The sequence below is a fragment of the Engraulis encrasicolus genome, chromosome 14 (assembly GCF_034702125.1).
Source record: "Engraulis encrasicolus isolate BLACKSEA-1 chromosome 14, IST_EnEncr_1.0, whole genome shotgun sequence".
Lineage (NCBI taxonomy): Eukaryota > Metazoa > Chordata > Actinopteri > Clupeiformes > Engraulidae > Engraulis > Engraulis encrasicolus.
In genome coordinates this window covers 43,672,483-43,695,859 of record NC_085870.1, presented here as the reverse complement: position 1 = coordinate 43,695,859, position 23,377 = coordinate 43,672,483, and the positions used below count along the sequence as shown (strand labels likewise).

Genomic DNA, 23,377 nt, shown 5'->3' with positions numbered 1-23,377 from the left:
ATATTAGGTCAAATAATCATGCATGCAAATTGTGTTGCTTATGCAATCCTTGGTATTTCTAGTGCAGTGTTTTCCTTATCAGGACACGTAGGCATAGTGGTAACGTGTTGTGGGCTAGGGGCAACGATCGAAAGGTTAGGGCTAGTAGAAAAAAAGGTGATTGATTAAAACTCGTGGAATTAATATCATCAGCCAGTAATTTGGTGCTCTGATTTTTAGAAAGGGACAGGCACGGCGCTGGGATACCTAAAAAAATCCTGCTGTCATTCGTCCCTTCCGCGTTGGCAATTCCGCAGGTGCTGATTTATCCACGTCAGTTTTGCTTTTATAAACACAGGGCTAACGACCACAGATACAGCACACATGCAATAGTCGTTGGTCAAACGCCCCATCAGACATTCTTCTACGAGCTGTTGCAAACATGTCATTGCTTGATTCGGATGACAGCTATGACTTCGTCTTCAAAATAGTTTTAGTCGGCGATGTCGGTGTCGGCAAAACTTGTGTAGTGCAACGATTCAAGACTGGCATCTTCATCGAAAGACAGGGGAACACTATTGGAGTGGACTTTACCATGAAGACTCTGGATATTCAAGGAAAGCGTGTCAAGGTTTGTGGAACACAGCAAATGCAGTCGATGCAGTAGCCTATTTTGTCTGGTCTGTTGATATAGCCTACCTGTACACAAGATAGATAGCTGGTATAGCCTATAAATTGCCTATGGAACCCACGCAGAGAAGACTGGAAACAAAGTGTCTTTGTTTGTGCACATCATAGCCCTACATTCGAAGAACTTTGTGTCCAGATTCTATTGATAACACATGCTGCTCTAATCAAAAGATATGATGTTCTACGGTGTATTGAATGTAGGGTATAAAAATTGTAGAGGTGTTGTTATCTCATTGGAGATTTACACACCTTAAAACCCTATGACTAACGGGATGTGTGTCCCTATTTGCACTCAAAATGCAGGCTGTTGACTTCTGTAAGACAATAAACGTGTGATTTGTGAAGACCGACTCGCTGTGCTTGTAGCGTTGTTAGACATTTCTAAGTACGTAGTTTACTTGTTGTTTTTGTGTATAACAGTGGTATAACTAGATAAGCTTTCCACTGGACTGGAGTGGTGGAACTCTTTCCCCCACTTTGTAATCCACCACAAAGTCTGCAACTTTCAAGCAAAGATTATTGCAGGGTTCAGAGTGTAAGTCAGAAATTCGCTGAGTCATTGTATGTAGTCTACTGCTGTATGCTTTAAAAAAATGGTTTATCCCTGATCTCTTTGGGAGTTGAATGTCTCTTCATGGGTTGTGTTGTGTTTGGAGGTGCTATGAGTTCACATAGGTTGATTCTCTGATGAATGTTAAAGTTGAGCCCGTGGCTGAGTCAGCCAATTGTCAGCACTTTTTTCACCCCCCCTAACGACCTGGCATTGGTTAACAGGCTGGGTACCCCTGCTGTCAACATACTCACTGTGTGGCTAATGTGGGCGATGACCTCCCAGCTGTCTACTGCATCACAGTCTATGATATGTGGCGAATGTGTGTGGTGTACTGTACATTTTCTTTTTAAAAAGGTAAACCTGACTGATGGTATGTGTATGTGTATGACACAAGTGCAAAGACATGTTACTGTTTTTGATCAACAACAGGACAGGATTCAAGCCAGATGGTTATCTCTGAACTCAGTATTTCTACACACACACACACACACACCTATGCCCAAGCCAACTTAAAAAAGGCCCAAGCAGTGTCTCTGTGTGCGTCTGTGTGTGTGACCATGTGACCAGTGGTTGGCGGCCATGTCATGTTTTCATCATTGTGCCCATGTACATATGTGTAGTACGAAATGAAACGCAGCACAGCGCAGTGAGATGTAATGTGATGTGATGTGACGGATGAGGCAAGTGACGTTGGTGTGGCAACAGTTGCAGATTTGGGACACGGCGGGCCAGGAGCGCTTCCGCACCATCACCCAGAGCTACTACCGCAGCACCAACGGCGCCATCATCACCTACGACATCACCAAGCGCGCCTCCTTCATGTCCGTGCCCAAGTGGATGGAGGACGTGAAGAAGTACGGCGGCTCCAACATCGTCCCGCTGCTAGTCGGTGAGTGTGGTGTGTGGTGTGTGGTGTGGCATGAGGCCCAAACGGGCACACACACCAGGGACCTATACTAAGGGTGCATTCCAATATACATACTCCCGTCCACCACTTGTGCTTGTGGCCTCGCCCCGCCTCCGTGGAGAAAACGATTAAGTTTCCCCGCTGCCAGCCTAGCCACAAAAACTTTTGGGGGACTCTTCATTCACCATCCCAATTGCAAATGAGAAAATGACAATAGAATTGTGATTGTACAAGATATTGAATTATTTTTCTGTTGTCAGTGACATCATCATGAGGTCACAAGCAGGCAAGTGAGCAAGGAAGGACAGGAGTGTGCATATTGGAATGCACCCTAAGAAGCTGGTTCAGCAGTAAACCAGGTTAAGTTAATATGTAAATCATCTAAAAGAAGAGCCTGAACCATTCTGAACCATCCTCTGGCCTGCAGGATTGGAGAAAACTCCTCCTGTTGCAGCCTTTTGATTCGGTACAGATGGGATCGTCACTGACGATCTAGCTAGCTGTTTGCCGAAAATACTCACCTACATCATGACAACATTGATAGAACATTACAGAACGCCAGTGGGATGGCATGTCAATCAACTCGCCGAGTGCGGAAAAAACTCATCTCTGTGTTATGAGGGCATTGCCGTGACATTACCAAACCCTGAAGCCTTTTGGTGCAAGTGGGATTGCCCGCGACTCATTGTTTGCTGAAAAGAGTCAAACTACATTATGACAAAATTGCTCTGACATTACAGAGAGTAGTCTGTTAAAGGAGATGGGATCGCTGGCGATCCGACTCACTTTGCTGAAAAAAAGTACATCTACACTATAACAACTTTATGACATGTCTATATGAAGAGTTTTAAGTAACAGATTAAGCCTTGGTCATTATCATTTTTGGTCTAAAAACAAGCTGATGATATAGGTATAAAGATAATAAAGTACATCTACACTATAACAACTGAATGACATGTCTATATGAAGAGATTTAAGTAACAGATTAAGACTTGGTCACTGTAATTTTTTGGTCTAAAAACAAGCTAACAATAGAGGCTCTGCATGAAAGGGTTTGCATTCAGATGGTGTGACTTGTCCGTCCTGACCTGAAAGTACAAACTCTTTAGAAAGGCTTTTCCTACAGAGTCAAAGCACTCATTCATGCTTTCCTCTATTGTATCATTGTTTTGGTTACTGTTTCTGGGAAAAGTTTAGAAATACAGTCCATCACCAGTAAATATGGCAGTCACAGACGAGTTCAGTGTGTAATTGTGTAACTGGCAGCAGTGGTTATGGAGTTGGCATTGAAGTCAGAAGGTTACTGGTTTGAAGACCCTACTACAAAATGAAATATATCTGAGTTTGGTACATAACCCCAGATTAATCCAGACTAGACTGTAATTAATGTACCATATAGCTTAATAACTGAGTTAGTTTGCATAAATGCGTAATGTTTTTGTGAAACCCTCTTGTTTTGGGTCCCGTATGTGTGACGTAAGCTTAGGTAACAAATGTGACCTCAGTGTCTAACCAGGGCCAGATTAACATGGCCTGGGGGCCCCTTTGCTACAATTTGCTGTGGGCTCCATGGAAGGAAAATTTCACGAGGAAATTGTTTAGACAGTGTCATAATACCAAGCTAGGCATTAAGGATAACATGTTTGCCAGCTGTGGAGAGGAGTAAAGGAGATTTAAAACTGTACTCAACATTTTAGATTCATTTTTCAATATTACATGTCAAAACTTTTTACTTTTGGCTAATCTGGGGCTCCCTGGCAGGGGAGGCCCCCTAGGCTGCAGCCATATCTAGCCTGTGCGTTAATCTGTCCCTGTGTCTCTCGCCTGTAATGTGTATCCTGTATGTGTTGTGTCGTAGGTAACAAATGTGACCTCGGTATCTAACGCCCCTAATTTGTATCCTGTATGTGAGTGTCGTAGGTAACAAATGTGACCTCAGTATGTAGCTCTCTAATTTGTGTCCTGTATGTGTGCGCCGTAGGTAACAAATGTGACCTGAGCGAGGTGCGGGAGGTGCCGTTCGAGGAGGCCCAGTCCATGGCCCACCAGCTGGACTTCCTCAGTGCCATCGAGACCTCCGCCAAGGACTCGACCAACGTGGAGGAGGCCTTCATCAAGATGGCCGCCGAGCTCATCCTCAGGCACGGAGGCCCCATGTTTAACGAGAACGTGACTGACAGCTTCAAGCTCAACAGCAAGGACGTGACCGCGGAGGGCTGGGGCTGCGGCTGCTGATACCCCGAAGACACGCTCAGGCTCTTTATACATTTTTCATCATCCAACTGGAAAGTTTTTATTATTTGTTGTTTTTTTTCCTCTCCTTTTGCCAGTACATTATGGCACACCATTCATGCTCCCTATGGGACACGTTTTTTTCTACTCTCCAAGGGACCAGTCTCATAGTTGTCCAATCTTTTTTTTAATTCAACAATGCATACATACAATAGTTGTCGTCGTAATGGCTGATTGGTTTCGCCGTGCTCCCGGGAGGAAAATCTCAACACCTTGGAAGAGCTCCAGACAAGGAGAGAAGAGTCTAGATAACGAGACTGTGTGTGTGTGTGTGTGTGTGTGTGGATGTAAAATCTTCAGCCTCGGAGCACGAGCCCCAGACCTGTGCTGGCGGTTTGGCACGGAACGAAAAGGTCTTTTCAGAGGCCTCCTAAGCGAGTTTGAGTCACATGTCTGGTAATGGAGCAGCAGCTGCCCCGCTAATGCATTCACATGTCCCTCTCTTATTGAATGTAGTGCCCCGTGCTCCTCCTAGCAGAGGGCGGCCGCAGCGTCTGCTGATGGATGCTGTGGATAGATAACAAGATGTCTCGTTGAATGGATTTTTTTTGCCACTGATATTCTTTCAGTTGTTTTACTGCCTTTTTAAACATAAAGAAACAAAAAAACAAATAGTAGGTAACTAGTGTAGAAGGTTATACAATCATGATGAAGGTTATAGAATCATGATGGAAACGTGAATATTAGAGTACAACTATGTTGTAAACATGACATTGGTCACGTCACAGTGGCAAAGTCCGACTGAGTATACTTTTGCACACCTGTAGAACACAGTTGTGGTTAAAGTTTTTTTTTGTGGTCACTATGGTACAGGTAGATTATGTAACACCCTCATCACAAGCTTTCACATGCACACTCCAGCAAATCAGGACAAAAAGCTTTCTTTCTTTGACCATAAATCATGTAGCTAAGGAAAATGACAAGACGCATTCATGTGAATTCAACAGTTCAAAGATCCATGCACAGTTTCTAGGTGGTGGTAAACGCAGGAGTGTTCGATACTTCAAAAGAAAGAAGTTTACTGCATACTTTCTTTACTTTATGCTTAGTTATTCAGAGCGAACTCGAGCATAAAGTCAAGAAAGTATGCGGTAAGCTTCTTTCTGTTGACACATTCATGTGAATTTATGTGACTGGCCTTAAAGTAGAGCAACTAGAAAGTCTGTCTAGTTGTTCATTGAAATGCCACAAACAAAAGTCTACAATGACAAGCCTCATTTTGAGGGTAAGCCTGGTTGTTGCCTGGGGGGTGGTGGTCGGGGTGGTCTGTTTTTTTGGGCCTCTAGTTGGTTGCCTCTGCTGTTGTGCACAGGATATGATGTCACAAAAAGGCCCCACATCTCCCTCAGCAGGAGGAGAGAAGCGGGCGCTTTACACTGTGGTATTTTTGGAGGGGGGGGAATCTCTTTTTTTTTTCTCTTTCCCATGAGGTTAGGAGAATCAGCTCGGTACCAGACATCTGTCTACACAGAAAGAGCACTACTGTCCAGTTGCTTTTTCTTAAACCAATGCTGTGAAGGTCCCTTGTTGGGATATGGCTTTTGAAGTGTGCGAAGGGGGGCCTTTCCAAAAAAATGTCATGATTTACTGTATATCTTGTGTACATGCCAATCGCCACTCTCCCACACGCACACACACGCACACACACACACGCACACATTTTTGTGACACATGGAATGGTGATGGAATGACATATATTCATTAGATTTGTCAGTGTAATCTGTTGATGAGGAGAGTGATGGCCATGTGGTTTGAGTTTTCTTTTTTTCTCAGTGGTTGCGTTCATGGCTGATGAACAGCTATATTGTGTATTAAGCTGAAAGTGCAATGAAGTGTGTCTGTGCACAGACAAGGAGAGACTATGCGCTTCTGGCCCACAGGGCCCTCTTCCCATGCTGTCCTGACACATTCTGCCCTGCGAAACCAAGGTGCAAGTAACTGCATGAACAATGGAATGCCCTTTATTTTGCCGTACTGCTCAGTGGAGCATGTATGTAGGTATATTGGTGAGGATCAGGGCCAATGGCAGCTTTGGCCGGGCCCATCACAAAATCATCTGAAAGGGCCCCTTTCTCTCTTATACTGTATGTTCAGTACGTATACAATGTAATGTGGACCCAATTCTCCCCCACCCCCCCGTCCTGGAACAACTGACATGTTTTCCCTCCCATCTCTGCTGAGAAGTAAAACATAACACCCATTGCTGCAGTGAGTTAATCATGTCACAGTGATCAAGACATGTGAAGTTTGCAATGGTGTCTGGCTCTGATTACATCTAGATAAAGCCAGTGCTACAAGAGCTATGGAGCTTGGACCCCTAGCCCATGTACAAATTTGTACAATTCAAAAAAAAAAGACAAGTTTATGAATGGGCAACATCAAGTTTGATTATAAACACCTGAAATTCTTAAATAGACTGGACCTTTTAATGTAGTTGGATTTCGTCAGAAGACAAAGGAGCTAATCCAAGAAAATTCCCAGTGGAAACTCGATTTGACCGAAAGTGCTGTTACTGTCCGTTGGTTCTGAAAGGCAGCTTTGTCATATGGTTTTGAGTAGAATGCGTCCATTTTGTTTCCAGGAACAGTCCTTTTGGTGGGATGTCCTGCTGTTGTGTCCAAGCATATCAGAAGATTTTTTTTTTTTTACAGGTTTTTTTCTTTTCTTTTTCGACTTTATTGATGACAGGATAGTATGAGATACGGACAGGAAGCGAATGGGGAGGGGTTGGCAAATGACCCGGGCCGGATGGTAGACGAGTGCCCTACCAGTTGGCCATGGCAGGGCCTTGTTTTTGCTTTCCAAGTGACACTGTTTTTTTTCAGCATACTCTGTTTTTTCAGCATACTCTGTGCTTTGTTTTTTGTTTTTTTGGGGGGTTGAAAAAATGCTTGCAAGTTAGGCACAGACAGAGAAATTTCATAACACCCATGTGGTGTATGAAATGGCATAGCACACCACCGATTATTATGCTCTGGTGTTTGTCGATGACATGTCATGTTATGCATGACCAGCAGAGGCATAGTTGATGCACTTTTGTTATACAGTGTTAACTTAAAGCCATGAAAAATCTGCCATGATGCATTTCGCTCATTTAAAAGGAACACCAGACTTGACACAGTGTCTACTTTAATTCAATGAAGTGAAGCACAAACGACAAGCTATGCCTAGGTACCACGTACATTCTCACGGACAGTCAAGCATTTACCTAGGTTGTAAGACCCACTTCTTAATTTCATGGAGATTGAACCACATCTTTTCAGGTTCTGGACTTTAAGGACTCTGTACAATTGTTGAATGTTACCAGTAGTTGATGAAAGGCCTTTAAATGAATTGTGGAATTTTACAGTGACTGTCAAAAAATGTATGCTTCTATAGTGCGAAGTTGCAAAGGTTTTCAGATTGAGAATGTCCTTTTAGTAAGGACCAATCTGTTGGATGCACACATGACGAGGATGAGACTTGATTGTGAGATGGTTAAATGTACTTGGAGGGTGGTTGTAGTCGTTTTTTGAGTGCCTTAATATAATTTTGATATCTATAGAAAAAAATATAGAGCTAGCAATAGTCATGTGACAATACTATGCATTTTATGATAATCCGATGAAAGAAGTTGTTTTTGAATTCTATTTGTACTCCTATGTCTTTTCTGAGTAATTTGACGCTCATATTATTGATGTTCATATTGAATAAAATGTAATATAAATACTTGCCATATTTGTAAACAAGGTGTTTCCAGGATACTATCCCATACCTCATGACAGATGAGACATTCTTTTGAATGCCGAAAATTCCAGAGTTCTGGAATTTTTGCATTCTGACAAACATATTACTGGACTGGACTCAAGTGCTGACCTCTGGAATGGTTGTTTTTATGATGACTGACAGATGATTAAATGCATCTTGATTGGATGTTTGTAATTTTTTATGTGCGAAAATGATGATGATGCGAAGGACACACTGGCCAATAACAGATAGCAAAAAACACGCACATCTGAGTGATACACTCTTTTATTAACAATATCTGATTAAACTTCTGGATTTTTTTTTTTTTGAAGAATAAATTTAAAGTTGTTAATAAAAATAAATACCATTTACATGCTTCTTTGTTTCAATGGTAGCACTTTCTCTTCTGATGCCTTATGTATTCGAAAAGAAGGTAAATATTTGAGAAAAGTTGGTGTATTTTTGCCTTTTTCATTTTTATTATAAATATGTTATTGTATTATGGATAAATGACAATGCTAAAATTGGTATGCAATATATAATAATGCATTAAGGTTCCCTAAAACATGTTTGAAGTAAGTATTTGACCTGCTTATCCTATAGGTAAGGCACTGCAAAAGAAAGTGGGACCATTAACAGTTCCTTGCTCTGTGCCAGTTTAATCACACGGACAGAGTAATACTGTGGACCTAAAACTCATTTCTTTTTAACATTTTGTGCAATTTAGAATAGGAGGCAATGGCACAAGTAACAAAAATTGTGCATGATTACAGATGCTTTGTAGTGTGCAGTAGTCTCTTCCTCACACACCCCATGCAAACACACATATTGCCGTTCTCCTCAGCCCAATTGCATCAAAGTGTGTGCTTATGTTTGTGTTGGGTTGCCCAAATGTTAACCATTCAGCCGGTAGTATTTTAACTTGTGTGCGTGCTGTGTGTAATCTGATGAGACAGATTTAGGCTAATTAGGCTGACACACTTCCTTACTAGAGCATTGAGAAATGGACAATGAGTGCGTTACAATATGCTCCTCCACTTGTGCTTGTCTCCTCGTACCAGGCAGTAATATGTCATGATGACATCACTGACCACAGCATTATATTTCAATATCTTGCAAAAGCTCAATTGTAAAGCCTTCTTCTCATTTGTAATTGGGATGGTGAATGAAAAATAGTCCCTCAAAAGTTGTGGCTAGGCTGACAGCTGGTAAACTTTATCGTTTTCTCCACGGAGGAGGGGCCAGGAGGTGGGGCGAGGACACAAGCACAAGTGGAGGAGGCAAGGTTGCATATTGTAACGCACACAATGTGTCCAGCACTGCCACCTCATCCATCCAGAGCCCCAATGCATCATGGGATGCCTGGCTGTTCACAGTTAACAGAGAACCATCTTTTTTCTACTGCTCTAATATGAGCCCTGGGAGCAGACTTCATGGTCATATTTTAAAACTTAAGTTCAGGGGTTCTCTCTGAGGATCAGCCACACTATCTGGAAAAATTGTCTCAGGTTGATCTGAGTGGCTTGCTAAGAACTTCCAATCAGCAATTTGTGATCGTTAAGCAAAGAGGGAATCCATGACACTACTCTATCATGAGGTTTCCCCAATAACTTCATATGTGTGAGCTGTCAAACCAGAACCAATATGTGAAGGACCCACCCACCTAAACGCCAAGATTTGCACACATTCTCACTTCTCCTCTTTTGGACTCGAGACAATCTGTTTGTCTGTTGTTTCATTTTCGCACACACTGCAGATGGGTGGAATTATTCTCAAAGGTCGTCATGAGGCAAATGTTGAGAAAGCAAGCAAAAACTCATGATGGAAGTAAATTCAGCATGGTCATGTGGACAGATGATGGGCAAAAAAAAAAGTAACTGTGCACACAAAGCAAACAAAAAAACAAAGATGTGTGCATCTCATAGTTTCTTGGTCAGTGCAGTCAACAGCTAATTCTCAGTTACTCACATATCCATCCATCACATCTCAACATGTAACATTTAACCATTACTCAACAACAGTTACTCAGACAAGAACAACCGTCATTTGTTAACTTAAAATTTACATTAAAATGTTTAAATAAAACTACGGACTCTTCATGAGTACACCCAGCGATTGAAAAAAAAAAAAACACACACACACAGACGTCTATGATGTAACTGACCTATGTTGTTATTACAGAGGTTAGCAAAGCAGTTTCATTAGCATTTGCTGCTGTCATCCCCGGATAGCTGGTACAGTCTTTGGGGAAACTACCGGGGTGTCAAGCTCCACTCTCCTGGTCATGCTTTGGGTGAGCCAGTATTATTGGCAGTTGAAACCGGGAGCATGTCCATGTGCCACTGTTTTAGGGTATTGGTCAAGTCTGTGTGTACCCTTACTGTACACACAGCCAGCTTCTTCACTGGATGGAAAAACATGCAAAATAATAGAAAGAAAACAAAACCGGACGACAGATAGACAAATGACAACAACAACTAGAGACAGACAGACGACAACAGTCTTTTTTTTTCTTTTAAACCGCAGTGATAAGCGATATTTGTAGAGGGGTTCATGCAAGGGCTGAAAGTGATGGCATCATCATTCCTCACCCCTCACAGCTGCCCAACAGGGATTGGGCCCAGACATGGGCCGGATCCAGTCCAGCCTATATGTGTGTGTGTGTGTGTGTGTGTGTGTGTGTGTGTGTGTGTGTGTGTGTGTGTGTGTGTGTGTGTGTGTGTGTGTGTGTGTGTGTGTGTGTGTGTGTGTGTGTGTGTGTTGGATTCTGTTTACAACATCAGCAACTAAATCATCAGATCTCATATAAGCTCTGCCTCACAGCTCACAGTGCATTTTTTAGGGGTGCATGTTTGGAAAACGACCCAGCCAGATAGTCAGCCACATTGGACTCTGGCACTGGGTGCTTCATTATTAAGACAGCGAGGACCACAATAAAACAGGATGAAGCTGCGGCTTTGCAAGTCAAAAATTGGGGGGGGTAGGATGATGCAGTCACTTTCCAACCAAATGCCGACTTCAGTTTCTTCAATTCATGCATCTCTCTCTCTCTCTCTCTCTCTCTCTCTCTCTCTCTCTCTCTCTCTCTCTCTCTCTCTCTCTCTCTCTCTCTCTCTCTCTCTCTCTCTCTCTCTCTCTCTCTCTCTCTCTCTCTCTCTCTCTCTCTCTCTCTCTCTCTCCTCCTCTAGACGGGGGTCCCCAGCATCTTCTCCTGCTGGAAGATAAGCTCCACGGCGTCCTCCACGTCCTGCACGATGTGCCCCGGCTCCACCAGGCCCGGGTCGAAGCGGAAGTCGCGGTGGCCGTGGAACACCGTCTCCTTGATGGTGGCGTGGCCCGCGTCCGGCGGGATCTCGGTGCGCGGGTTGTAGACGCCCGTGCACACCAGGATGGACTTGCAGGAGGTGGCCGAGGGCGCCGCCAGCTCGCTCTCCCAGCCGCAGTCCACTTCCTGGGACACCCTGGCACTGGTGGTGCCCGTGGTGCTGCTGCTGCTGGTGGTGGTGGTGGTGCCAGTGGTGGTGGTAGTGGAGGGGCTGGCGCGGAGCCCTGTACCTCCTGCCCCCCCGGCCCCTGCCACAGCGGCAGCCTTGGCCACGGCTTTGGTGCTGCTGCTGGCCCGTTCCTCGAGGTAGCGGTTGTAGAGGTTAGCACCGTAGATGTCGGTCATGAGGTTGTCCCTGAGATAGATAGAGATGGAGATTTGGGAAGAGGAGGGAGGAGGTGAGAAGAGGAGGTGAGAATGGGAGGCGTAAGAAGCATGTTGGCACAGAAGAAGGAGGAAGATGATGAAGGGAGGTGAAGAAAGAGAGAGAAAGGTAAGGAAGAGGAGAGGAATAAAGAGAACAGAGAGAGGATTTGTGCAGGAAACATGTTTGCTTACTGTACATCTGTGCTAATTAAAGTTCCTGAGGCAGGAAGAGGAGACTCTGGGGGAGGCTGATTATGTCAGGATGTGTAGGAGGCATTGGTGCCACCTCAGACATAATAAACAACACTGACATACAGTAACCTCATGTGCAGGGCCGCTGACAGCTTGGGCTGAGCCCAGGACACAGTCATCTAAATGCCAAGGCCCGGGACAACAACACACCCGTTTGTTTGTTTGTTTGTTTTTTTGTTTGTTCATTTATTTATTTTATTTATTTATTTATTTATTTATTTATTTCCCTCCTCCCTTCCCATATTCTCCTTATGAGATCAGCGTTACACAACGTCATACACAACGTCATGACGTCATCTAGCAACTTCTAACCACTTTTCAGCAAGCCAATAGCAACTTTGGCTGATTTTTTTTGCAACACTGATGATACGAACAGACTCGAACCCAGATGTGCCCAGATATACTAAACTATACTATGGCATCCTCCACCTGAGTCAAGTCTAAACAAAATTGAACCTTACCCAATGGCGTAGAGGGAGCGAATGGGGGCCCTCCAGCCTCGCTCGGCTGCCTGCTCCCGGATCAGGTACTCGGCGAAGTGGTAGGTGAGCTCGCTGGGCTTGCCCATCAGCGCCTCGTACTTCAGCTCCATGCCCGTCACCTTCTTGTAGATGTGCTCCAGACACACCAGGAACGTGCCATGGCCAAAGCTGAGCACCACACAGAGGAAGGAAGGAACATCAAGTGAGTGACTCAGCAACTTTTATTCACAGACGTGCACTATTTATGGACGGAAATTGATTGATTAAATCCTATAATATTGGGTACAAATTAATAGCAGTGAGGGAACATACAATATTTAGTAAATATAGCATGAACATGGGTAGAGTCGGGCAGGGTCTTTGTTTTCATTTTTAAAATATTTTTTGGGGGGTTTCAAATTTATTTAGACAGGACAGTTGAGAGTGGGACAGGAAATGAGTGGGAGAGAGAGAGATGGGGAAGGATCGGGAAATGACCCAGGTCAGGAATTGAACCCGTGTCGCCCCAACAACAGTCCAGTGCCCAGCCGACTAAGCCACGGCTGGGCCAGAAAGGGCCTTTCTAACCTAGGGTTAGTCTATGCAGACAGCATTAAGACTTAGCATAATCTGATACATATACATACAGTATATTCATATATTTCTTGTATCACAACATGTTCCTTGAATGCCAACAATTAATATGGTCATATCATATGCCTCTGAGTTGTTACCGTGGGGACGGTGCTTCGGCCATCCACATGAGGTCCATATTGCAGGCCAGCAGAGGAAGGTGATTGGCCGTGGAGTTAATGTAGGAGCTTCCTAGACTCCCATTGGTCAGGAGCACATCCACTATCAGCTGCAGGTTAGTCTCCCATCTGATTGGCTCCCCAAAGAGAATAACAGCTACAAGATGAAGAAATAGACAGAGAGGAGGCACAGAGCAAAAGGAGTGGATGGATGGATGGATGGATGGATGGATGGATGGATGGATGGATGGATGGATGGATGGGTGGATGGATGGATGATAAAAGGATGGATGGATAGATAGATAGATAGATGGACAGAGAGAGTGCAAAAAATACAAGCAAAAAAGCGTGAGAAATTCTGCTTCCTCAATGTCTTCAAAATCAACATCCTGTTGGTAATACATCAGCCATACACATCCTATTGTGAATTGTGCTGGTATAAGTGGGCCATGTCAAAACCTATGGGTAAAACACTGAACTGTCAATCTTCATGTTTGTGCAACCTCAAAGGCTTGGCCGACCCAGTGAGTGACTAACTGGAAAAACAACTTGACAAGAAGTGTACAAGTTCTGCCTGAGGGCAAGCAATAAACATTAACTGGGCTCCTTCAGTCACCATTAGCTAACTAACATCTACACAAGCCACTTGACATAAGTCTTTCAACACTTTGCCACATTTGGAACCATGTTGAATTCTAGAGCACCAAGTGTTGACCTCGTCAAATCTTTCTTTTGTTTCAGACATGTAAAAGTTTTTATCTTTTAGCTGACATGTTTCGACAGTGACCGAGTCATCTTAAAATTGATTTGTCATGGGACATGGTATAAAGGGCCACTACATCCTAACTGACTGTGATCCTGGGGCATATAGCCTATGTGGTACTTCCTTGATAGTTGTGTCACCAATGACAATGTAACAGGACTTGACACTGGCACCCGAATACCGGCAAAATGTTGGTAAAACTTCGCAGTGGCTGGTAATAATTTCAGTGTCACTAGCCAATTTGGCAAGTAGCTTATTCTATGGTGGGACATTTCAGAATAGCCTCTGTAGCCTCTGTACTGTACTGCCCTTGTGTATCAATTGTTTGTAGAAGTTCAAGAAAAAGTACCAAGTATGGTATTGCCGGTGTTTGTTTTTTATGGGTCCATTAAGTTGCCCGTCTTCTTCTTTACAACATCACATCAGCTATATTTTTAATATTCTCTCAGGATTAAATTCCCTTCATTCAAATGGTAGTAGCAGTAGACCATTCTTTAATTTAAAAAATTGAATTCTGCATCTTAACACTTAGGCCGGCTCGAGGCCGAAACATGTCTGTATAATTGGGACATGGTGCAAGACCATACTAAAGGAAGAGTATTAACTAAAAAGTGCAGTCTTTTCTACTCCATCTTAACTACGTAGCTCTATCGCCGAGCGCTGAGAGCTTTTCTATCAGTTGACTTAGAGGCTATACCATTAGCAGTGGTCAAGCGACCTCACTAAAACAGCCATGTTGCCATGGAGTACGCTCAAACATACAGGCCTGCAAGTAAACACAAACCCGGATCAATAAACCGCAATAATTAACAAACACATGCTCGTTAAATCATTAACATGTTTAAGTACAGCTGTGCTCAATGCATGGCCAAATAAAGACAGAATATTTTAGGGGTTGGGGGTGGGGTGGGGTGGAGAGGGAAGGGGAGCGGAAGGGGCTGGAGCTCACTCTATAACACCATACTGCATGTTTACAGACTTACAGGTGGGGGGGGATAGGGGACCAGTGAGAGAGAGAAAGCTCACCTTCAACTTTTGGGAGGTTTACAATGGGGGAGGACTGCAAAAGAAAAAAATATATGGCAGAAAACACACATAGCAATGTTGTACGCAATCCCTATGTAACAGTTAGATGATCCATGTGTTAGTACAGGTTATTATTCGGCGATCCCTCGCACTGTCTTTCTCGTACTTAACTGATAAATTAAGTAGCTCCAACTAGTAGTTGGCCAATATCAATAAATTAGCAATAGCCCCTTGAAAGTCCGTCTCCCAAGGTGTTCAGCTCTTACACTAGCATTTATTCTTTTTCTACTCGTTATTCTTTGTTGTGAATAAAACACACATCAGCTACTTAAACTAGTACAGATGAATGAAAGGCTTCAAGCTCATTATGCCAAATTATCATTGTATGTGTAAAGTGACGGTAGAGGGCATTCTATTCTATAATAACTCTTCTACTTACAGAGTATTGTCATGTTTAGTCAGACTGTCCTCTTTTAGTTGAAAATGTGTTTATTTAAACGCCTGCCTACATGATAACTGACTGTCATATATCCTGGCTAATACAGTACTGGATGATAGCCTGTGAGAAAAGGAGGAACTTGCTATAATGAATTAGTAGCATTATATTTTGAGGAACTATAACATTTTCAACCTTGAAATGTGATGTCCAAGACATTATGAGGAGTGTGAGAGAGAGAGAGAGCGAGAGAGAGAGCGCATTATGTCTGGAGTGTGTGTGTGTGTGTGTGTGTGTGCGCACGTGTGCCACTAGGTGACGGAACACAAAACCAGCTTTGGTTTCTTGCATCAGGAAACAGAACGGGATGTTCAGTTCAGATCAGTTGTCTATTCAATACAAATAAGGTGCCTAGCATGTTGCAGAGTCATCTCAGCCTTGTTCCTCCTAATTTACGTGAAACACAGTCTAGTGTGTCCTTCATGGTACACACACTCACTGTCCCTGGAAGTTGGCTGCTTTTATAAATCAGGAAATCAAAGTTTATTTTTCTTGGCCTTTTCTAACCTCACAGCTCCCACCATTAATAACTGACACAGCACTTGGCCAAAGTAATAGGCACACACCATGTTTGGACATTATTCCCCAATACAGGAAATCACATCAAATAAACACGCACGCACGAGGACGTACAGTACAAAGATCCTTTGAGGAGAACAAAGCCTCTGTGGTACTTGAGTACTGAGTAGTCTTTTCACTTATTACTATAATACAGATTTAGAATGATGTGATTTAACACAGCATTACGTTGCCGGGACAGTAAGGTCATTTGGCCAGACTATGTACAATGTACCCTAATACTCAAACGCTTACAGTAAAAAAGTGGGAATATTGTAGTAAAGTCTGCCAGAGTCTGGATATACTTAACCTACAATGTAATTGTTAATTATTACACATGTGCCACATTATTCACTATCCTTACACACATGTACTGTCATAAGGACAGTGTGCTTGAAATGTGTTTACAGTAAATGAGACTGCTATCGAAAACTAATGGCTTCAAGACATGTAAACTGTATCGTAATAGCCTAGTGATAGTCATCGTCGTGGTTTTCAAACACATGGACTGTCACAAAGGCTGTATTTATCAAGTGTTGGCTACCATGTTCGGGGGATTAAAAGAGGTTTTTCGACTAACCGGTAGGCGCGGGCGACGGTTGTGGTCCACCATGTCCAGCAGAGGAAAGGTCTCCCGCAACATGTCGATGGTCACCACGTTCATGAAGCCCAGGCTGGAGGGGGGCACTGATGTAAGGATCCACAACACAACTCTATGGGGGAGGGGTGGGGAATTATTTTCATTCGAGGAGCCACTTCAAAATTCATAGTCCTCAAGTCCTCCTAGGGGTGTACTATGGACACAAATCAGGATTTACCCCTCCACTTTAGGCCTATATTGAGGGTGGCCACCTTTACAACAGACCCCACCTTCACTAGGTCCCCTGAAAATATAACTTAATTGTATTGCACATGTAATATCTAAGATTGCTTTACAAAACATGTCATATTTAATGTGAAACTGCATAACATTAAACATATATCAGGGGCCTGATAACAAGACCTCATGGGCTGTAAACAGCATGTGAAAAGCACACCGACATGAAAAGCACACATGAACACCCCCACTATGTGGTATTTTCCACTGGGCAACTCAAAGAATAATTGATACACAAGTTTACAACATCCTTTGAAAGTGGAAAGCATCATCTTTCCCATGGCCCATGAATGAACCATTAGTATACGCCAAATAATTCACAAACACTTGTTCACTGATTGGCTGGGTAAGATTCTGAATGAGAAAACCATGTCAATGGAACCAAACCCAGACCCTCTGTCCAAAATTCAAGGTTCAATTATCATGAGCAGGGCCGGATTAAGATGGCCTGGGGCCACTAGTCTACAGGTTGCTGAGGGGCCCCCTGGAGGGCAAATTTCGTGACAAATTTAAATGGACAGTGTCATAATTACGAGCTGTCTACCGACTGTACTCAACACCACCGATGAATTTTTCAATATTGAATCTTGTCACGATTCTGCAATTTTTCCCTTCTGGCCAATCGAGGGGGCCCTGGCAGGTGGGGGCCCCTAGGCTGCAGCCATATCTAGCCTATGCGCTAATCCGGCCCTGCACATGAGTATGAGGAACTGAAGTACTGAGCTTCATAAGAGGCCTCTTTATTGCACTTCTTAGTGACTTGTAAACGTGTTTACATTCCACTGCTGGGGACAACATCTGGCTTCACTCACCCCACTCTTCACAGAAAAGTAATCATGACCTCTCAATCTTATGTGAGATGATGCTGGTTGGATGACAACAACATTACTTAATCACAAAAAAACCTAATCCAGATTTAGGTTTGTTTGTGTTGCCAAGTTGTTTATCTGAGACCAAGAGAACTTCTTTCTGATCTCCTATGAGCATCTCTGTGGTTTTTGGGTGCAATGTATTCAAGGCAGACAGACAAATTGTTGTTGCAAAACAAAAGCTTCACGTTCCCCTTTTTTTGCATGTGAAACAGATGCGAAGTCTTCAGGGCCTTTGTGCATCGTGCTGCTGCTGCTGCCGCACGCACGCACACAAGCACACACACACACACACAAGTGTGCACGCACACACACACACACACACACACACAGCATGAGGCACAAGGCACGCTCACAAACTGAGCACCTCCGGGCTCACTCATCACACAAAGCAATGCGGGGAGTACTGAAGTGAACCACAGCCTTATAATGGAAACAGTTGTTCAGGTGCCCTACTTGTGCTGAATGAATAGGGGTAGAGGCTTGTGTTCCTTGATAAAACACCTGTGATTTTCCATTCAAATCCTTTTTTGTCATCCAGAGAGAAGAGCTTTTATAGCTGACCAGTGCCCACCTTCCAGCAGCTCATTTTCAGACATTTCTGCATGTTCTGTATATTTGTCCATATGATTTGTTAAGTAAGTTTGTTTTCACCAGAATATCAACAAATAATCTATTACTACTATTATTACTACTGTAATGCTGTATTGGTGTAGTACTACAGTGGCACATTTCTTTCGATGAAGAGGTAAAGCATTCAAGGCTACAGGGGTTATAGGGGTCATGGTTGATAAGGATACTTCTTGGCAATGTCCAACACTGGGCCTTGACCAGACACAAGGACACACTTGTCATGGTACTTGCTGAACATTCTCAGAGGACTGTGGGACATCATGACTTGGTCTTGGGAGATCTGTGAAGGAGGGATGTAAAAATACAGGGATGTAAAAATGTTGGAATCAAACACATGACGTATATTACATGTTGCACTGCCAGATATAGTGATATGACAAAGCATCTGATCAGCTTACGCCATTTGTCAAATTACGACAACCCAGCATTGAACATCGCGAAATTTTACACCATCATAAACTCATATAACAACAATGTGCATTATTAAATTCAATATGTCTTTATAAAGAAAATGTTCACTGCCAAGAATGTGACAAGCATAACACATTAATACAGCTATGTAACAACAGAGTAACGTAACTGAATTACGCTAAAAAAAGGACATCATTTCACTGACAAAGCAGAGGATGTCAGTCAGCAGACTTTGCACTTAAAGAGAAGTGAAACACACACACACACACACACACACGCACGCACGCACGCACACACACGTGAGCGTTTTCTTACAGGCACTCCCAAAATATGGGACAACTGGTCGGCCTTCTTCTGGCGCAGGCAGTTCCCCGCGTTGGTGACAAACACGACGGGGACGATAAACTGGCCACTGGCATCCACCAGCTTCTGGAAGGCCCTCTTGGCGGCCGGGATGGGGGTCTTCCCCCGCACCAGGACGCCATCAATGTCAAACAGCAAGCCAAAGTCTGGCTGGAACTGTTTCAGGTCCATTCACAAACATAGAAAAGGAACACCAGAGAGAGAGAGAGAGAGAGAGAGAGAGAGAGAGAGAGAGAGAGAGAGAGAGAGAGAGAGAGAGAGAGAGAGAGAGAGAGAGAGAGAAGAACGTGCAAAATCAGGGACAGAGAGAAAGAGACAAGGATAGAAAATCAATATGATGCAGTCAGAACATTAAGATACAAGAGACTGGCTGCAGCACAGCTTTAATCCCTACGCCACTCAGCCACACAACTTAAGTCCTTTGCAGAATAAGTCAGTCACACAGCTTATGTGTGCTTATTACACTACGTACGTAGTATATTTTCACTGATTACTGCACACAGTAAATAAAGAACAGAATGGCATTAGAATCTCATCTCCATTATTTACATAACCTCTGCTACTTAAGAGCGTCCATTTGGTGACCTCTACGACACTGGGGTGAATGGATGACGCAGCATTGCAAGCAAGCAAGCCGACGGATCACCAAATCCTCAACAGCCCCAATTCAAACCCAATTCCCAAAACAGACGGGAGGGGACAGTAGGACTAATGATGGAAGATAGAGGAGGATGATGGTACATGAGGTCGGATGGCCAGCGTGGAATCTGATTACACAAGCGTCCCAAGAAATGAGGCCTCGTTCTTCTGCTGAGCTGTGCCCACCCTAGCCCTGACCTGACCTACACCTAATCAGACATAGCCCATACTACGGTATATCCCATTAAGCTCAGTTGCGTCTGTGGATTTCTGATTCTCTGTGCGTGCACTGCAGATGAGGATTATGCTGTTACGGTGCCTTTGGAGTCAACATCTGTGTGGCCCGGCTGGTTGGCTCAACAGGCGAGAACACTTGTTCGGCACTTTGTCAACACTTCAGCTTGCCCAAGGGGGTATTCCAGAGAGCTGTGTTACTTACAGACCTGGGGATTTGAATTTGGAGCAAGTGGTAGTTTTAGGCCTTTGGCTTTGTTTTGATGCAAGGACAGACTTGGAACTGAGTTCTCTTATATGAGGTTTGCAACTCACTCTAGGTCAACAGTAACTAATCCACCGTTTTAGAATCACATCAAGTTGATTTATTTGTCCCCAAGGGGAAGTTTTGGTTGCAGCAGGTTTTTTTAAAAACACACAATTGACACCAGATGATACAAAAAATAACAGTAATGTTAAGTAATGACATGACACAGACATGACCAACATGCTACATAACCACTGCAGGGACTGCAATGTCAGAGTAACTTCTTAGCTGAACTCCTTCCCTGTGGCGATAACTGACTAACCTAGGGGCTATAAATGGACAGAAGGACACCCCCCTTTCCACCTGGCCTTCTGCGTTAAAAAATGACATGGCATGGATGTGTTTGTTGCTTTAATAGTGCCATTGCACTTTTTTCCTTTAACACAAACTCACGTGTTGCCATCCTATTCCAAACCCAAATCACAGATTATATGTAGCTGTTGGCCAATGTTTAATCAGCGCACCAAATGGCTCAGAGACCACTAATGCAAGGTTGAGGTATGCTGCAATGGTGAAAAAGGTCAAATACAATCACTCAGGTCAGGCCTCGTCCGTGTGCACTGGCATGCAATTGCCATGAAAGTGTGTGGGTAGAATCATCACAGAATGCACAGAACAATTAGTCCTACTCAGGTTGGTGTCCATTACAAACGGTGCAGTGACCTTTGGAATAACCTGACAATTTATGGCACAAAAATGTCATTCATTCACAATACACAGGAGCAGTATGTTGAACAGCATTCTTATGGCTACTTGACCTGTGTTTCAACTCGTATGAATATACAGGTACCATCCCGTTCTGACAGCAAGGCGCATTTGGAAAGCTAGGCTGTAAGGAAACGTTAATACGCGTCAATGAACAAAATCTTCATGCTGCATCTCACATACGCTGCACAGGATTCCACGCTCCAATTAAACACCAATTATGAATGGAAAGGGCTGAGGACCAACGTAAAGAATTATCTGCATGTGCAATGGAGCGTATGTTGACCATGGCTTTGTGCGTAATCAAGACCCGCACTACAAAGCCCATTTTACCTAATCCCACAAGGAAGCATCACGTAGCTGAGAGATGGTAAAAATCACCTTACGATTACTAATGTTAAGTGGATCACTGCTGCAATGTTTAAATGGACGTAGAGGATCCCTTTTCCTTGCCATCTGATAAACAATCCCATATCACACGTCCGCATGAGCACGACTCCATTAGGCTAGGGCGCACAGAATACGTGGTAAATTGCAATTGAGTACAGATGGTAGTTGAAACATCTACCCATTCGCTGCACTGCATTACAATAGAAAAAAACTGATAATATGACCGCTCGTGCATATAGTGTGTAATTCACCATATTGTGCCGATACAGGGGGCTAGGACCACTCCGCTTCAAGGCGACTTTATGGAAGTGTTGTTTTGCCGGTAGGTCTCAGTAGCCCTCAAAATAGACCGACACAAATAAAGGACACCCTTAAAAACACACCAAACCCCAGAAAGAGACTAAAAAAAATGGTCGACAAAACTGATGCTGCTTACTTTGCTTTTGCCTCATCGATGTACATCAGTGGCCGTGCTATTGGAATGCACATAAACAAGGGCTTAGCTTACCTTGCTGTTTGACGTTGCCGAGCCGCAGAAACCGCATCGGGCCAGCGCGCTCGCTCTATCGCCTTGCCGGCTACATACGCTGTTAACCGAGCGATAAATGGAATTGAAGGCCTTCATTTCTGTTGGATTTCGCCAGCTTGTGGCCTTCCCTTACACCGCCTGTTATTCTTGCCCGGTTTCAGCTTCGACTAATACCTCCATATAGCTTTTGTAGCTCTGAGATGTGACGACATGAGGAGGTGGTCCAACGTAGTGGTAGAAGAGGGAAAAGACACCATCCTCTCGCGGTGATCTTCTCAATAACAAAGTAGTGAGGTTAAATATACATTACGTGTGCTTTGCATTGTTTACGGATGATCAGCGAAGTCTATTTTAGCGTTTACCATGATATAGGAAAAGGCGCGTCCTCACAGCCGCGCGACGAGGAAACAAAAGGCCCACACAGCTGTGCTGTGCAACGACTACGTGATGTCATTTGATACGCCGGCTGTCATTTGAAAACCTACTGAGTCACGATATACACTTTTGGCGTAATACTCGGACTTGTGTGTGTTGTATCTAGAGCTCTACATCTGATAAGGAATCTGTTGATCAACCAATTATTTCTGGCTGCGTAAATGGTTAAACCATGCCACCCCTGTTGTGAAGTCAGTACTGCCCTCATTCTGCATCATGCTGGCACAATGCCAATAATCCAGAAGTGTTCATCGTTTTAATTTAACTTCTTTGCATTAACTTAATGTATTATGTTCAAAGTTTTCTGAATAATACACGATTCAATGGATGAAGTCCCCCCATTTGCAGCACTTTTGGAGCAAAACCATTGAAAGACTTCCACGACATCTCAAAGCTTCAGGCTTTAGTTTTAGCTAATGGGAATTCCTTCTCAGCCGACCAAAGGGGGAGCTGTGAAGCACGTGACTGCATCGCGCGCGCGTGCAGTGGGGGGAAAACCTCAGTGGCCGATTTGTGAGACCCGGTGATATGATTTATTTATCCCTGATGGCGCATGTGTGACCCTGGTTTCTTTTAAACGCCTCTAGCTTGTGAGTCTGGTCACATGCAGCAAGCTGCCTTGCATTTCACCAGCCTTATTTAATCTCACAAACTGGTTTTCTTCTATCTGGGATTGGAGAGGGTGCCTATTTTGAGCTATAGCTCTACATGTCATGATGAACACATTGATAGTCTATTCGTTGTGGGGTGGTTATAAAGTGGTAATGAAGACAAATAAACATGGATGTTGACGGCATTGTTCTTTTCTAGAAAATAGTTTACTGAAAAGAAATGTGTAC

At 43.6% G+C, this 23,377-nt stretch overlaps 2 protein-coding genes across 2 annotated transcripts; one reads left to right on the top strand and one right to left on the bottom strand.

Annotated features, from left to right (window-relative positions):
• The first annotated feature begins 134 nt into the window (after positions 1–134).
• On the top strand, positions 135–7,329 carry rab43 (RAB43, member RAS oncogene family). Its single transcript, XM_063215825.1, has 3 exons — positions 135–610; positions 1,928–2,111; positions 4,111–7,329. Exons 1-3 carry the CDS (start codon positions 422–424, stop codon positions 4,362–4,364), a joined length of 627 nt encoding a protein of 208 aa, XP_063071895.1. The 5' UTR covers positions 135–421; the 3' UTR covers positions 4,365–7,329.
• A 4,002-nt stretch (positions 7,330–11,331) lies between these two features.
• Positions 11,332–22,640, bottom strand: zgc:77375 (uncharacterized protein LOC402927 homolog). Its single transcript, XM_063216549.1, has 8 exons — positions 22,083–22,640; positions 19,252–19,455; positions 18,693–18,805; positions 16,727–16,820; positions 15,093–15,126; positions 13,286–13,460; positions 12,552–12,740; positions 11,332–11,827 (listed from the first exon to the last, which is right to left on the bottom strand). The coding sequence occupies exons 1-8, from the start codon at positions 22,197–22,199 to the stop codon at positions 11,332–11,334; spliced, it is 1,422 nt and encodes a 473-aa protein (XP_063072619.1). The 5' UTR covers positions 22,200–22,640.
• Positions 22,641–23,377: the final 737 nt, after the last annotated feature.

What these genes read in the sequence shown, in the direction of transcription:
- rab43 (XM_063215825.1), top strand. Translation starts at nt 422, where the DNA reads ATGTCATTGCTTGATTCGGATGACAGCTATGACTTCGTCTTCAAAATA. An exon ending in TTCAAGGAAAGCGTGTCAAG is followed by an intron (nt 611 to 1,927) that starts GTTTGTGGAACA and finishes GTGTGGCAACAG; the next exon opens with TTGCAGATTTGGGACACGGC. An exon ending in CATCGTCCCGCTGCTAGTCG is followed by an intron (nt 2,112 to 4,110) that starts GTGAGTGTGGTG and finishes TGTGCGCCGTAG; the next exon opens with GTAACAAATGTGACCTGAGC.
- zgc:77375 (XM_063216549.1), bottom strand. Translation starts at nt 22,199, where the DNA reads ATGAAGGCCTTCAATTCCATTTATCGCTCGGTTAACAGCGTATGTAGC. An exon ending in GTGTTGGACATTGCCAAGAA is followed by an intron (nt 16,821 to 18,692) that starts GTATCCTTATCA and finishes GCCCCCCTCCAG; the next exon opens with CCTGGGCTTCATGAACGTGG. An exon ending in GCCGAAGCACCGTCCCCACG is followed by an intron (nt 12,741 to 13,285) that starts GTAACAACTCAG and finishes TGTGGTGCTCAG; the next exon opens with CTTTGGCCATGGCACGTTCC.